This window comes from Rhamphochromis sp. 'chilingali' (genome assembly GCF_963969265.1).
Source record: "Rhamphochromis sp. 'chilingali' genome assembly, chromosome: 13".
Lineage (NCBI taxonomy): Eukaryota > Metazoa > Chordata > Actinopteri > Cichliformes > Cichlidae > Rhamphochromis > Rhamphochromis sp. 'chilingali'.
The window spans coordinates 3798500-3815494 of NC_137940.1; the positions used below are offsets into that span (position 1 = coordinate 3798500).

The 16995-nt window shown below is 39.6% G+C and overlaps 1 protein-coding gene across 1 annotated transcript; it reads right to left on the reverse strand.

The window, feature by feature from the left end:
* Positions 1–7054: 7054 nt before the first annotated feature.
* On the reverse strand, positions 7055–14142 carry LOC308408341 (immunoglobulin superfamily member 2-like; the record flags this gene model as incomplete). The annotated part of the gene is made up of 8 exons (XM_080900539.1): positions 7055–7189; positions 7281–7318; positions 7420–7551; positions 7678–8031; positions 8151–8480; positions 13215–13574; positions 13653–13973; positions 14100–14142. The coding sequence occupies 8 exons, from the start codon at positions 14140–14142 to the stop codon at positions 7055–7057; spliced, it is 1713 nt and encodes a 570-aa protein (XP_080756665.1).
* Positions 14143–16995: the final 2853 nt, after the last annotated feature.

Sequence of the window (16995 nt, forward strand, 5' to 3'; positions counted from 1 at the left end):
TGTCTCTACAAATACTTACATCCAAAACTGAGCGTCAGCAACAAATAAAATACAACCATTTCTGGATTTTGTTTGTTTGTTTGTTGTATTACCTTCCTGATACTGTTGTAAAAATAACTTAATATAAAAGAATCATCCAGATATAAATATTGGTAGTGGGAGGGAACTATTTCAGAGCAGTCTGATTGGCTACTTGTTATGTTGGTGTATCACTCCATTACTGGAGTGGAAACAGTATCAACCATTGTTCCAACTAAAGCACATAAAGCAACACCAAATGTAAGCCCTGTCGTCTCATATTTGATTCTTGTGGGTTTCTCAAACTGAAAGTTAGAAAAAAGAACACAACAAAGCTGAAGCACATTTTATATTAATGCCAATATGACAGTTATCGAGCCATTGTAAACAATTAACCCCAAATGCTTTGAAAGAACTCAACTTGAAATTGTAATTCTGGTTAAATGTAGGGTTATTTAAGTGATATTTAATTCATTTTAATTGTTTAAAAATTAAAATCTTATTGATCAATGAACGCTGCAAAAACCATGTGTTTCAGTCTGGTTAAGGCATCGTCAAAGTTAGACAACAAGAATGTCTTTGCATAACCCTAGATAATGACTGTAGCCATTGTAAACAACTCATAATGACAGGATGCTACATGGCAGGGACTACTGCCACTGAACACCAGGAGGTTTGTTCAGTGTTTTAACATTTTCAATAGTTGTGAAACACACATTTTATCATAGTAATACGGGGGTTAAAACCGTTGCCTCACAGCAAGAAGGCCTGAGTTTGACTCCACAATCCAGGCGGTTGTCTTTCTCTGTGGCGCTTGCATGTTCTTCCCATGTTTGTGTGGGTTCTCTCTCCCTCCCACAGTCCATAGAAATGCAGTTAGTGGGTTTAGGTTAATTGGTGATTCTAAATTAGCCAAAGGTGTGAATGTGAGTGCAAATGGATATCTGACTATCTGTGTTAGCCCTGTGAAAGACTGGTGACCTGTCCAGGGGCTAAATGGCCTCTGGCTCTACGGTTGCTGAAAAAAGCTCAAGTGCCTTACAACCCTGATGAGTGAAAGAGAATAGATGGGTGGATATTTTATCTCATGTCAGTTATGTCATTAACATCCATTGGTATAAATTGAAGAACTAAACTTTACAGTAAACAGTTTAACGGTAAACTTTGACTAGTTGCTAGATAATTTCACAAGTGTTTTGATTGCTACGTGTCATGATCCTGGGCCATGTTGGCCCAGCATTCTTAGTTTTCGTGTATTTTTGTATTTTGTTCTTTATTTAGGCCATGGTTCCTGGGTTGCTCTGTTAAGTTGTTCCTTATTTTGATTTCCCCTTGTGACTTTTCCCCCTGTGTGCCTCTCTGTGTATCTGTGAGCCCTTGTCTCCCCTCCTTGTGTTTTATTCCATGTTTCCCCAGCCCGCCATGCCTGTGCTCTCTCTCTCTCCTCCTGTCTGCACCTCTGTACATCCTGTTTTACTTTGACAGTCTCCCGTCAGTGTTGTGTTTACTACTGCTGTGTCTCGTTATGATTATCTGTGTCAGCTGTGTTCCCCGTGTGCTCCCACTTCCCTCGTTAACCCTCTGTGTCAATGACAAGGTCAATCAATGAATGTGGCAATATGAATCATAATACGTAAATGTACAGAAATATACAGTTAACAGTTGGTTTAAATAATAATGGATTGCACAGAGGCAAGGCTGCCATATCGCACCATCGGCCCCTCTGGCCATCACTTGTAGGTAGGTGAAGAGTCTTGACCACGGACACAATACCGGGTCTCGAACTGGCAACCTTCTGATCACAAGGCAAACTGCCAACTCTTGAGCCACGATCGCCCTAAATAGCAATAATAATAATACTTATGTGATGTAACACAAGCTTATAGGAATCATGTTATATACTTTTCCATAGCATTACATTTGAATTCAACAGTTCGATCTTTCAAATAACGGACAGATATTTGTGAAATCATGATACATTTGTGAATGTATTTTAACAATCCAAATATGCATATGTACAGACAGATACATTTAATAATCATGAAAATCATGTTTTATTACATTACAGTGATTTAACGTTAATGTACATTTGAAATGTGAAATCAGTCTATTTACGTAACTTTAATGATGTTCTAGAAGAACAGAACAAAACTGTAAAATGCAGTAAAATACTTTTATATTAGGATGTTTTCCTACAGTACAGCCATACCCACGACCTTGTGGTTGTTAGTTCACATTCATTGGCCGATGCTTAGCGTCATGTTATTATGTGTCCCAACATCCAATGGCATGTCACATTGTTTTCATGGCCACACCTTCACCCCAGGTGCAGAGGCCTATTTCTGTTCAGGAATGTTGTGAATACTTTGAGATTCATATTAATTGCAATTCCTACCTCTACATTTATTTTTTAAAATATATAATTATCACAGTGTGGCCGTGCAATGTTTTATATGTTTTTTTTTTAGTTTTTATCCCTATTAATTATATTTTCACTTGTTACCTCTGAATTATTGAATCAGACCTAGATGACATGAAATTTTCAGCACAATTATAATTCAAATACTGTTTAATTATTGATTATTCTCATTAACTTTCTATCATTTTATATATTTTTCCATAGTATTACATTTGAATTTAACAGATCATTCTCTCAAATAACAGACAAATATTTGTGAAATTATGATACATTTCTGGATGTATTTTTACAATCTAAATATGTATATGTACAAAAAATATATATTTAAAAAACAAGTAAATTGTTTTGTACTATATTTACAGTGATGTTGTGCTATTTTACCTTTGACATGTAAAATCACAGTCTACTTATGTAGATTCCATGATATTCTAGAAAGACAGTACAAAACTGTAAAATATACAATAAGATACTTTGACATTACTATTTTTTGGAACAGTGTAAGTCATTACAAGTACAGAAGTGTGGGGGTTAATTAGGCTGCAACCTGTGTGCTAACAACTTACTAAACTCCACCTATCAACACACAAACACTGATACGCACATAAAACTGAAAACAGATCCTGTTTTCAGCCCTAATCATGATTAGGGCAAGTTTACCAAAAATAGAAAAAGTTTGGTATGTGTAACCAAAACAGTAACTAGGAAGACATTCACACATTCACCTGTTATATTGTATGTCAGGAAAATGAAAGCACCTACATTAAAATCTGGCCCTAAAAAGCAGTGGACTACAGTCAACCAAATCACGTGTGTCTGTTCCTGGCAGAAAAATCTATAGTAGCACGAAACCACAATCTCAGTTTTGGTCAAGCTAGAGATTTGTGTGTTACATGACAGCCTCCCGTCTAAGACCACTTTCAGTTCTGCCACTTCACTGCTTACAATAATAATAATTTAAAAAAAATTCTTCACATTAATAATGTGCATGATGATTTACACATAACAATATAGCAAGCATTTAAGAAGTAAATGTGAAGTTTAGAGGGTGAACATGAAAAGCTTTTTCTTAAAAAGTTGTTTTACTTTGCATATTCTGCCTTTTCTTAATGTCTGCACACAAAGACAACTAAACCTAAAGTCAAAGTCATCGCTGACAAACAAACAGTGCATGGAAACTTAAGCATTTCTGTGGTTGGGCTTTCAAAGAAAGGTGTAAATACAAAGCGGCTTTTCTTCCTGTTTCACTCTACACTTCAGTTTCAGGAAGCTGCTCTTGTTTTTTTTTCATCCATATGAGAAGTCTAGCAGATTGACACAATATAAAAGTAAAAATATTATCAGAACACATTTAAAAGAGTATTTGAAGGGTACACCAACAAGGACACTAACTAGACTATTTTTTTTAATTATACACTTTTACATGTTTTTATAGCTGCTTCCAGAAGAGGGGAGGTGCTAATCAATTGTCCCTCCCTGTCCTTTGTGGCAGTGAAATTATTTAATGGCAAATTATTGACTATAGGTTTGAAACCTTGGTAAAGTGTGTTCATATGTGCCTCTCTTAGCACAGTGATGGATAAGTACTTTAATTTGAAAGATCACATTAAGTATGCATTTAAATACAGTTGTATGAATATTGCATACATGTAACACTTTATGAGAGATGCATAAAGTTGTAGACGCTTGGTGTTTGAAGGGAGCTTGCTGACGTCTTTGCTCACTTCATATCCTGTTAAAGCACACAGTGAGTTCTGTTCTGAGTAAACAGCTTCAGTAGTTGGTCAAGGGGTGGAGAAATGGCCCACCACAACTTTAGTTTGTCAGTATAGTTGTTGCTTGTGGCTTTGCTTGTTGTTCTCATGACTAAAACGCAGAAGGCCCTTTCAAAGTCATTTGAGAGTATAAAGAAAGTTTTTATCATATGTATAAATATTATTGCATATTTTTAAACATAGACATTGTTCTAACAATATAAAATAGTTGTGGAAAGGCTTGGTAGACAAATATCGCCATTCTAGCAAAACCACTGCCTCTCTGCAAGTTGTCTCACTCACTTTCTGTCTCCATTTGCATACAGCAAGAAACCAAAGACAAGAACCTGGTTAAACACAGAATTTTCTTATTTCATTAGCAATTATAGTAATCCTTCCCCTGTTCTTTGTATGCTTTATAAAGGACTGAAAAAAGTGTTAGGACTTTTATTTTTTTGTTGATTCCAAGTAAATTACTGGGTTTTGCTTTTGGGTTAGTTATGATTATAACATGTGTCTTGTTTTCATGTGAAAACAGGCAGTCTGAAGATCTGGCTGACACTTGGATCTCTTGGAGTGCATCGGTGACTCATCTAGGGGGTGGTAGTGGGAGGTGATTGGTTGATTGCACAAAAGACTGAATGATTCAATGATGACTCAGCAGATATGTCCTTGGACTGGAGCAGATGGGTCAAATGTCACATAGCAATGCTTGGTCAGCAGGTGTTCATCCAGTGTACTTCCTCGTTCAGCTGGATGAGTACACTGTTGCCTTTATGGAGCCTTTGGGGTTCCAGTCCCATCCAAAAAGGTGCCTACTGAGCTAAATTCTATCGACATATTTTCACAACTATATATGAGTATTAAAAAGACTTGCTCATTTAAAAAAAAATAAATAAATAGGAGGTAAGAGGTGAGACAAATGCCTCCCTGTCAAGTTGCCCATCCAGTCCATATGCTCTGGCTCAGACACTGAGGAAGTATCTCAACTGACAAAAGTCTGTCTAAGGCAGGGGTGTCACGCTCATTTTACAAATGTAGTTGTAAAAAAACTGGCATTTCTGGAGTATAAAATGAAAAACAGAAACTTTTCTGTGTTTCACAAAGTTGCACACTAGGGTTTATTAGAGACATTGCCATAATGCTGCATAATCTGTGAAAGTTGAAATCTCTTTGGTATTGAACAGCATAAATTAGGTTTTTGTGTCAGCAGTCATTGGGGGGGAAACTAAATCAGTGGCTGACAACACTGTGCTCAACAGTTGACAGCTGCATAATAAGCGAGCAAATAAGGCAGAAAATAGAGTTTTGATGAGAAACTGGTCTCGAAGCATAATGAGACATAGTCGTGGTGGAAGTAAGGCAGACCAGTAGGAATTCATTACTATGTTTTTGTTAAATGTGACGTGCAGTTTTGGTCTTCTTTTGCTGTTGGTTCAGTGAATTTTGGTCAGAGAGAGACAAAACCTTCAGTTTCTGAATCTTTCAGATGTCTGTTTTCAGCATCCAATGGCATATTTGTGTACATACTGTTGGGTGAACAGGATTTGCTGCTTTGTGTTTACATGTTTTTATGGAAGCTGTTTGCCTGCGCTTTTGTTGTTTTAGCAGTTTGGAGGTTGTTGAAATGGTTTTGTGAGTTTTAGCTGAGATTCTGACGTTTCACTAGTTTCCACACATGTCTATGTATGAAAACAGATCTGGGGATGCATCTGTTTTACTTTGTGTTGTATGAATGGTCATAAGGGGGCTTTTCAATAGGAAAAGCTATAAAACTTATAAAAAAAATACAGTTAAAAGTTCAAAAGTGATACTTGTGCTTGTTTTTGGTGAGCATCAGATCAAGAAAGTTAAAAATTTGCCATTCAAAGACACTTTCCTTATGAAAAGTAATTTTTTTTTCACTGTTTTCATAAAAGCCTTATTTTTATGCATTATACTAAAGAAAACCTCCTTGAGGTTTGAGGCCCCGAGAGGTTTGAAACCTTTTGTCCACCACAATGGAAAATGGTTGAAAATTAGAACGGGTATCACTTTAGCCAGCTTCTAAGTTTATAAATTATGGACTCAGCTTTGGAGGCTCCAGTGTCACTGAAATGCAGCCAGATGCTGCTCATTTTGCTTGTATCTCCACTTTTTCCTGACATGCTTGCATTTGAATCTACTTCATCATCTCTGTGTACATGGGCTGTACAACAACACTTGCTGTCTTGTCTGCCCCCCTTCCTTCTCTCACGTAATGTTGAGTCAAGTAATCACACAATTTTCCTCAATTAGACAATTTTAGACTTTAATTTTTGACTGTGTACATGTGGTTGACTGTCTACCTTTTCTAAAAAAAAAAAAAAACACCACAGAAATTGGAAAATAACATGGTAAATGGCCTGTATTTGTATAGCGCTTTACTAGTCCCTAAGGACCCCAAAGCGCATTCAGTCATCCACACATTCACACACTGGTGATGGCAGCTACATTGTAGCCACAGCCACCCTGGGGCGCACTGACAGAGGCGAGGCTGCCGGACACTGGCGCCACCGGGACCTCTGACCACCAGTAGGCAATGGGTGAAGTGTCTTGCCCGAGGACACAACGACCGAGACTGTCCAAGCCGGGGCTCAAACCAGCAACCTTCCAATTACAACACGAACTGCCAACTCTTGAGCCACGATCGCCCCATATAACAGATATGGGGCAAACAACAGAACATGATAACATTAAAATATATAATTTTATTATAATATGTTATTTATTATTTCAATAAATATATTATAACCGTGTAGGTCTAAATAAAAGCCACAATGAAGCTTGACATGCATTTCACACAGTTTGTCATAAAAAAAAATATAGTAAACCCTAATAACAGTAGTTACTCGACCGCAGAAGCACTGACATCAGTGTAGACTGTCCCCCCCTCTGCTGCTTTTTCACTCCTTTGTGGTAATTTGCCGCTTTTCCTCCTGGTGATGTTTGGTGCAGAGTAAATCAATGGGTTCTCAACTGTCTGAGGAAGTTAAATTAATTTAAATTAAAAAAACATGCAAGAGTTTAATGTACCATTGACTTTATATTTTTCTTTATTAAATTTACCTTACCTGCTGACTCTGCTGATCACCACTTCCTGGCATGCTATCTGTTTGAAAGACAAAGAAATTTATTATGAAAGATGCTTTCCACATGGTTAATTTGCACCAAAGCTGATAGATATACTAATGTGAGTATAACTTTTATTACCACACCAACAACTGGATGTTTTCTTCTTGATGGTATAAATCAGGAAGGCTATAACAATCAGACTTGTAGCCAAAGCAGCACATAATATAAATAGAACTGTATTGGCCTTTTGCAAGTCCCACATGTTGAGTCCTGGAAAAATAAAAGCACCCAGTAATAATTATTACTTTTAGTGACATTATAAACTGGGGAAAAAAAACTTTTATGCTGATGTTAAACTAGCCTATTCTAAATTAATATAGCATTCTTCAAATTTACCTTTAACATCCAGTTTTATTCCATTTCCAAAAATTATATGTCCACATGTGGCCACAGCGCAGTAGTACGACCCGGCATCAGAGGAGCTGACATTCTTGGAGAAGCTGTAGACACATTTCTGTGTGGAGGAAACCTCTGGACTCCTCTCACATTTATCACTGTTTCCATCAGCATAAATCAAGTTGGGGTGAGAGTTATCAGATCTAGTGCTGAACCAAAATACACTGTCATTTCCAGGACATGCACTGTTCTCTGGGTTAGAGAGGACTGAACACTGCAGAGTCACTGGGTTTCCCGGATGGAGGGGACCAGATTGAGGCATCTGAATGATGTCAGTGATAGCTGTCTCTGGCCCTTAGAAAATAATTAAGTAACTGTTAATATAAATACATAAATCAGTAAAGTCATGTTTTACTCGTTTTAGTTAGCTATTGATTTGTAAACATGGGTAAGAAATAATCAGTTCTGTTTACCTTTAATTTTTAAAAATGTTGCATTTAAAAATTCCATGTCCAGTTGGTCCACTTTTATGCAGTAATAAAGACCAGTGTCACTTAGCCTAGTTTGACTTATTTCCAGAATAAATGTTCCAGGTTCTTGCTTTGCTGTAATGTGAGGAGTGGTGTTAACACCGTCATAATCAAAGGTAAATGTTCCTCCCAAGAATTCAGGCCAGCTTCCAGAAACAATCCTGATCCAATACAAGGTTGCATCATATTCAGATGTCAGGCGCGCACATGTCAGGGTCACATTTTCTCCAACACCAATAGTCTTCGTTCCAAAAAACACATAATCAGTGCATCCTGAAAGTCAAATTAAACAGAGCAGTTAGATATAGAGAGAGATATTCCACATGTTAAATTGGAGAAATATATATGGAAAAAAGCCGACTCTATACATATATATATATATATATATATATATATATATATATACATATATATATATATATATATATATATATAGAGTCGGGTCCAGTAACCATCACAGTGGCAGATATCCAAGAAAGGGTCTCCAGTATGAAGAGTTGGACAGCACCAGGGCCCGACATGGTTCACGCCTACTGGCTGAAGAAGCTGACTGCACTCCACGAGCGTCTGGCAGCACAAATGAACCAGCTGCTAGTTAACGAGAGACACCCGGAATGGCTAACTGAAGGCCGGACGGTCCTGATCCCCAAGGACCCCAAGAAGGGACCGGTCCCCTCCAACTACCGACCAATAACCTGCCTCAGTACTACATGGAAGCTCCTGTCAGGCATCATATCGGCTAAGATGAACAGGCACATGGGTCAATACATGAGCGGGACACAGAAAGGAATTGGCAAGAATACCAGAGGCGCAAAACACCAGCTACTGGTAGACAGAACAATCAGCCGAGACTGCAAGACCAGACTGACCAACCTGTGCACTGCCTGGATTGATTACAAGAAGGCCTATGACTCAATGCCCCACAGCTGGATACTGGAATGCCTAGAATTGTACAAGATCAATGGGACCCTAAGAGCCTTCATCAGGAACTCAATGGGGATGTGGCGTACAACACTAGAGGCCAACTCCAAGCCCATAGCACAAGTCACCATCAAGTGCGGGATCTACCAAGGAGATGCTCTGTCCCCACTGCTGTTCTGCATAGGCCTGAACCCCCTCAGTGAGATCATTAACAAGACTGGCTACGGATACCGACTACGGAACGGAGCAGTTGTCAGCCACCTCCTGTACATGGATGACATCAAGCTGTATGCCAAGAGTGAACGAGACATCGATTCACTGATCCACACTACCAGGCTATACAGCAATGACATTGGAATGTCGTTCGGACTGGAGAAGTGTAGTCGGATGGTAACAAAGAGAGGGAAGGTAGTCAGAACTGAGGGGATTGAACTACCAGAAGGCAACATTGCAGACATAGAGGACAATTACAAGTACTTGGGGATCCCACAGGCGAATGGGAACCATGAAGAGGCCGCTAGAAAAGCTGCAACCACCAAGTACCTGCAGAGGGTCAGGCAAGTCCTGAGGAGTCAGCTGAATGGTAAGAACAAGATCCGGGCCATCAACACGTACGCCCTGCCCGTGATCAGGTACCCTGCTGGGGTAATAGGCTGGCCAAAGGAGGAGATAGAAGCCACTGACATAAAGACAAGAAAGCTCCTTACCATGCATGGAGGGTTTCACCCCAAATCCAGCACCCTGAGGCTGTACGCTAAGCGGAAGGAAGGGGGCCGGGGACTGGTGAGTGTCAGCACCACAGTCCAGGATGAGACAACGAACATCCAAGAATACATTAGGAAGATGGCCCCAACTGACCGAGTGCTCAGTGAATACCTCAGGCAGCAGAAACCCAAGAAAGAGGAGGGAGACGAGGAACCATCATGGAAGGACAGGCCCCTGCACGGTATGTACCACCGGCAGATAGAGGAGGTGGCTGATATCCAGAAATCCTACCAGTGGCTGGACAAAGCTGGACTGAAAGACAGCACAGAGGCACTAATCATGGCAGCACAAGAACAAGCTCTGAGCACAAGATCCATAGAGGCTGGGGTCTATCACACCAGGCAAGACCCCAGGTGCAGGCTGTGTAAAGATGCCCCAGAGACAATCCAGCACATAACAGCAGGGTGCAAGATGCTAGCAGGCAAGGCATACATGGAACGCCATAACCAAGTGGCCGGCATAGTGTACAGGAACATCTGTGCCGAGTATAACCTGGAAGTCCCGAGGTCAAAATGGGAGATGCCCCCAAGGGTGGTGGAGAATGACCGAGCTAAGATCCTGTGGGACTTCCAGATACAGACGGACAAAATGGTGGTGGCTAACCAACCGGACATAGTGGTGGTAGACAAACAGAAGAAGATGGCCGTAGTGATCGATGTAGCGGTTCCGAATGACAGCAATATCAGGAAGAAGGAACACGAGAAGCTGGAGAAATACCAAGGGCTCAGAGAAGAGCTCGAGAGGATGTGGAGGGTGAAGGTAACGGTGGTCCCCGTGGTAATCGGAGCACTAGGTGCGGTGACTCCCAAGCTAGGCGAGTGGCTCCAGCAGATCCCAGGAACAACATCGGAGATCTCTGTCCAGAAGAGCGCAGTCCTGGGAACAGCTAAGATACTGCGCAGGACCCTCAAGCTCCCAGGCCTCTGGTAGAGGACCCGAGCTTGAGGGATAAACCGCCCGCAGGGGCGTGCTGGGTGTTTTTTTTTTTTTTATATATATATATATATATATACATATATATATATATATATATATATATATATACATACATACATGATGCCACAGCATTTCAGTCAAGTTTGTGTGCCTGGGGCATTGCAGCACCTTTACTGCTGGTGTGCGCGAGATCATTGTTCTGTAGGCTGTCTCACTTTTCTTCACACTTCAGCTGTCTTACAGATGGCTTCAAACTTTACACTATAATACTTTGATATTAAGAGGATTTCATAGTTGATTAAATGATGGAAAGGAAACGAAGCCTGTGACTGCAAAAACAGCCTAATTTATCCATTTCACCAGTTTGGTATGAGGTGCTTTCAAACAAACCATACTTGATTAGTGTTTTAATAAACATTAATATTGAGACCGATGTCTGCTGAGTGTGAGATATAGCTCTTTTTTTTTTTGGTGGGGGTGGGGCACAACTATGCATAAAGATTTGAACTTAGGTCATAGAGTGTATACAGGGAGTGCAGAATTATTAGGCAAGTTGTATTTTTGAGGAATAATTTTATTATTGAACAACAACCATGTTCTCAATGAACCCAAAAATCTCATTAATATCAAAGCTGAATGTTTTTGGAAGTAGTTTTTAGTTTGTTTGTAGTTTTAGCTATTTTAGGGGGATATCTGTGTGTGCAGGTGACTATTACTGTGCAGAATTATTAGGCAACTTAACAAAAAACAAATATATTCCCATTTCAATTATTTATTTTTACCAGTGAAACCAATATAACATCTCCACATTCATAAATATACATTTCTGACATTCAAAAACAAAACAAAAACAAATCAGCGACCAATATAGCCACCTTTCTTTGCAAGGACACTCAAAAGCCTGCCATCCATGGATTCTGTCAGTGTTTTGATCTGTTCACCATCAACATTGCGTGCAGCAGCAACCACAGCCTCCCAGACACTGTTCAGAGAGGTGTACTGTTTTCCCTCCTTGTAAATCTCACATTTGATGATGGACCACAGGTTCTCAATGGGGTTCAGATCAGGTGAACAAGGAGGCCATGTCATTAGTTTTTCTTCTTTTATACCCTTTCTTGCCAGCCACGCTGTGGAGTACTTGGACGCGTGTGATGGAGCATTGTCCTGCATGAAAATCATGTTTTTCTTGAAGGATGCAGACTTCTTCCTGTACCACTGCTTGAAGAAGGTGTCTTCCAGAAACTGGCAGTAGGACTGGGAGTTGAGCTTGACTCCATCCTCAACCCGAAAAGGCCCCACAAGCTCATCTTTGATGATACCAGCCCAAACCAGTACTCCACCTCCACCTTGCTGGCGTCTGAGTCGGACTGGAGCTCTCTGCCCTTTACCAATCCAGCCACGGGCCCATCCATCTGGCCCATCAAGACTCACTCTCATTTCATCAGTCCATAAAACCTTAGAAAAACCAGTCTTGAGATATTTCTTGGCCCAGTCTTGACGTTTCAGCTTGTGTGTACCTATGCACTGCTAGGGCCTTTTACATTATATTTTACATTATAATTATAATATATAATATATATATAAGATGTATCAGTCTTTTCATCATTTCAATATAATTTGCACAAGTTTCATCTTTTAAATATTTTCAGTTTCTCGTAACACTTACTTTGAAGTTTTTTACATACTCTTCGGTTGCAGATGAGGAACACGTTTCCAATGACAGAAATTGCCAAAAATACTATTAATATTGTCAGCTGAATAAATGCTGACTGTGTGGGTAACACTACAAAAAACAAACAGAAAAATAATTTTCAGCCTTGCTCCTGTTGTTCACAATCTGTCACATTATTACATTACAAACAAAAGCCTGCCTTTATTTTTGGGTGACAGAAAAATATGTAAAAAAAAAAAAAAATTAAAAGTATACATACAAAAGGCAAACAGAACTCCAACAGACAGTTTGACAAAGGACAAGAGAAGACATCACTATTTATACTCACAGACGCACCGAACACTAATCAGGGGAATGAGACACAGAAATGGAAAACAAGGAAGAGGTGAACTTAGCAAGACAGTAAATAACACTCAGCTATAACTACACAGTGGGAACACAAAGGGAACAAATAAACACTAACTATTAACAGAGAATATAAACAAAACATACAAAGAATAGACTAATCATGAAAAATTTTAAATATATACAATAAACACATCTCCTAAGTGTCAAAAATTAACAAAACATTAACAAATATTTACACATTACATTATCAACATATTTGGCATATAACTTCCACTACTCAACAGCAATGTCACCCAATAATGACATTGCTGTGAACGTTCACTAAAAATTGGTAATAGTTAATTATGATTGATTGATAGAGCTACCTTGGATATCTAGTTTAGCTCCATTTCCAAATAATATCTCCCCACATGTGGCCACAGCACAGTAGTAAGTCCCAGCATCAGAGGAGCTGATGTTCTTAGAGAAGCGATAAACACATGTCTTCTGAGTCTCTGATCGATTCTCACATCCATTACTTCTGTTTCTGTCAGTGTAGATGATGTTTGGTTGAGATTTATTTGATCCCTCTCTGACCCAGATAATATTGAGACCTCCTGGACATGTCTTGTTGTCAGAGTCAGAGAAGACTGAACACTGGAGCGTCATTGTGTCTCCTGGACGGACTGGATTTGATTCTATCAGCAACTGACTGACTGCATAGTTTGATGTCCTCTGAGTGTTTCCTGTGCAATTACAAAGACATTCTTCAAAACATGCTTGGACAAATTTTCAAAGTTTGTAAAAGTAGGTTGGCTTATTACCTTTTACTAACAAATACGTCCCACTCCATGTAGTTCCAATCCATTCTGTGTTTGCACAGTGATAGAGTCCCTCATCCTCTTGAACTGTCTTTAAAATTGTCAAGCTGGTAAAATTCTTACCATCGTATACTCCAAATCTTAAGCTCGAAAATCCAGGACCAAAATCAGCTGTAGATTTATACAGTGTAACTATTAATTTAAGAGTATCCCCGACACTCTGCTTGTACCAGTTGACTCCTCTAATGCTGAGCTCTTTGGGAATAGCACATGTTAAGGTTGCTGGTTCACCAAGCTGAACAGTTTCAACTGGAACCAGAGAATCTGAATTAAGGAAAAGAGATGGAAAAGTAAAACATTTTTTTACATGGTAACTGTCAATCGCAAATCTATTGGTGTGTAAATTGTTAACAGATACATTTTTAGATAAAATAAAAAAAAAAAACTTACATCCTTCATGAAGACAAAACAATGTAACCCAGAAGACGATCATCCTGACACTGCTTCTTGTCGTGGACCTTACTGGTAATTCACTGAGTGAAGGAGGTGAGATGATTGTTTCAGGTCAGATGGAAAATTGTATCTGATTGGTTAAGCCAGAATACATTCAGATGTACACTTCCTGTCACATTTAACTCCTCCGGTGCTTTGTAAAATGTATTACCTCTCTTTCATCTTCTATTGCAATTGATTGTTCAATTTTTACTTTTCACTCAATTTATGTCAATAAAAAAGATATTATATTGGGTCTTATGTTACTAATACTTCAAATACATCATAATTTGCATTTCAGAGTCAGAACTCTACATTTTGTCTCCTGTAGAGCTCAAAAGCATCTTGAACCAATGCCCCTTACCCAAAGAAGATCAGAATGAATTAATATGGGTATTTTTATGTAGCAAATTTAATCAGCATTAATGACATATGTTAATAGAAATCACACATGTCAACTCCATAGTGCAGCCAGAGGTAAATCCAGAATGATGGCGAACTACAAAATTTTAGCCATGATTTGCTTTCTAATTAGAAATAGGCATTCTTTCTTTGCATCCGCTAGCTTGGCAAAACCTAAAATCCCAATCAGGGATAATGGGTATATATTTAATGGTCAAGACAGGCCTTCTTTATCTGACTTGTTGAAAAATTTGATGCATCGTTTTAAAATCTGAGTCACAGATTCAATGAAAGATTGAAATTTTGTTTTAAGATTTCTAAATACAAAGAAAATAGAAATGCCATTTAAGCAGAGTGTGTACTATCTCACCGCTAGATGTCAATAGACTGCAGTGAATTGAATGTTGTTTTCTTACTCCTATGAATTCAAGTGCATAATCAAAGCTCCAGTGGCCACAATAGGACAAACACATTTTAGTGAGGCAATAAAGATCAAACTCTTAAACTGTTCTCCATAACACCCACACTTGGTAGGCCCCCCCTTTAGGTGTGGTGGTCCGCAATTGCCCCTGCCGACCTACATAAGGGGAATTGGGGTTGTTGTGAGTTAGTTTTGTGGTGTGATGTGGTGCGACTGACAGCCGAGAGCTGGAGCCAGAATAAATAAAATGGCTCTAACACCGAATCTGTGGTCCCGCCGTGTCTCAGTTACGCCACATTGGTGCTGAAATCCATGAGGCAGACGGCAGGCCCATGAGAGAGCCAGAAAAGGGAGGAGCTGGCTCAGCTGGTGGCCAATACGGCGGTCATGCGGGGGAAACAGGAGAGGTGCGCCGCCAGCGGGAAGAGCTGCGGCATCAAACTGAGCGAATCTGGTGGTGCTGCTGTGGACACCACCACCGCCATCACCACAGGCATATGCTGCGGATGGGGAAGCAGTGGAGGATCCGTGTGGGGCACCTCGGCAGCCGGAGGTGGTGGACCAGGTGTGTTATTGTAAATAAACATGTGTCTTGTATTCTGAATTCAGCTTGTCTGCCCTGGGTCTGTTCTGCCCTTGTGACAACAAATTTTTGATTTGATAAGAGTAAAGTGTGAATGAAACCTTATCCCAGCGCTTTTGTTATAGGCATTCGAATGCTGAGGTGGGGGGACTGATTGAACTATTAGGCTGAAATCACTGAATCATGTGATGAAACCATCATGATAATATTGCACTACTGTAATACTATGTATACCAGAGGTGGGTAGTAACGAATTACATTTACTCCGTTACATTTACTTGAGTAAGTTTTTGAAAAAAAAATTACTTTTAAAGTACATTTTTTGCACGATCCTTTTTACTTTTACTTGAGCAGATTTGTGAAGAAGAAACGGTACTTTTACTCCGCTACATTTGCAAAATTCGATTTGTTACTTTTTAAAAAATAATTAGTTTAACACATTAGATAACATGCCGCCAGTGGAGTTTCCGGTAACTTTTTTACCAATGTTGGGCCACGAAGTCTACACCGCCACGTCCTTGAAATTCAGGGAAATGAAGGACGCATTTGAGGGCCGCATTTCGAGCAGCCTTCAAATTGGGACAGCCTTCGTCGCGTCGCTGTGACGTAATCGGCCTTAAAATGTGGCCTTTAAGGCTGCAGACCCTGAATTGGGATACAGCCTGTGGCGGACAGAGCGGCCCAAGCAGAGATGGGCAGTAACGCGTTACTGTAATCTGATTACTTTTTTCAAGTAACGAGTAAAGTAAGGGATTACTATTGCAAAATCGGTAATTAGATTACCGTTACTTTCCCGTAGGAACGCTGCGTTACTGCGTTACTAAAACCGTGATTTTTTTGCGAGAATGTCTCATGACAGTGACTTAAGCGAGTGCGCCGTTGGTGACAGCAGCTGTGTGCAGATCAACAATGGATCACATATCGATTGTGGGAGAGAGTATGAGCGTGCAGCGTTTAAAGCGTGGAAGTACTGACCTTACTTTGAGTTTGATTCCATAAAAAGTGACAAAAACATTAGTGTCCGCTGTGCGTGGGAAGAAAACTTCTTTTTACAGCGAAAAAAACCCCTAAACTTCCAACAAGCACCGAGTAGCTACGACGTAATGGGAAACTCACAGAGAAACTCGCGGATTCATCAACTGACCGCAGCACACCTGCACCAGGGTAAACCTCCGCCTACCGTAGTCCTGCTTTACAGGTGAAAATAGAGCAACAGGACCGCTGAGTCTTTGATTTTATTTATTTTCTGCTCTGTTTTACTTGCATCTATTTGAAAGAGTGAGTGTAAACACAAAAAATATTTTATTTTATGTGCTGGAATGTGCAGAAAATAGGTTTAAATGTTAAACTAATTTATTCAAGTCAGAGAATGTTGCAGATAATTACATTTTTGCTTGATGCATAAAGTTAAAAGAATAAAACTAATAAAACAAGTAAAAAAAAGAGAC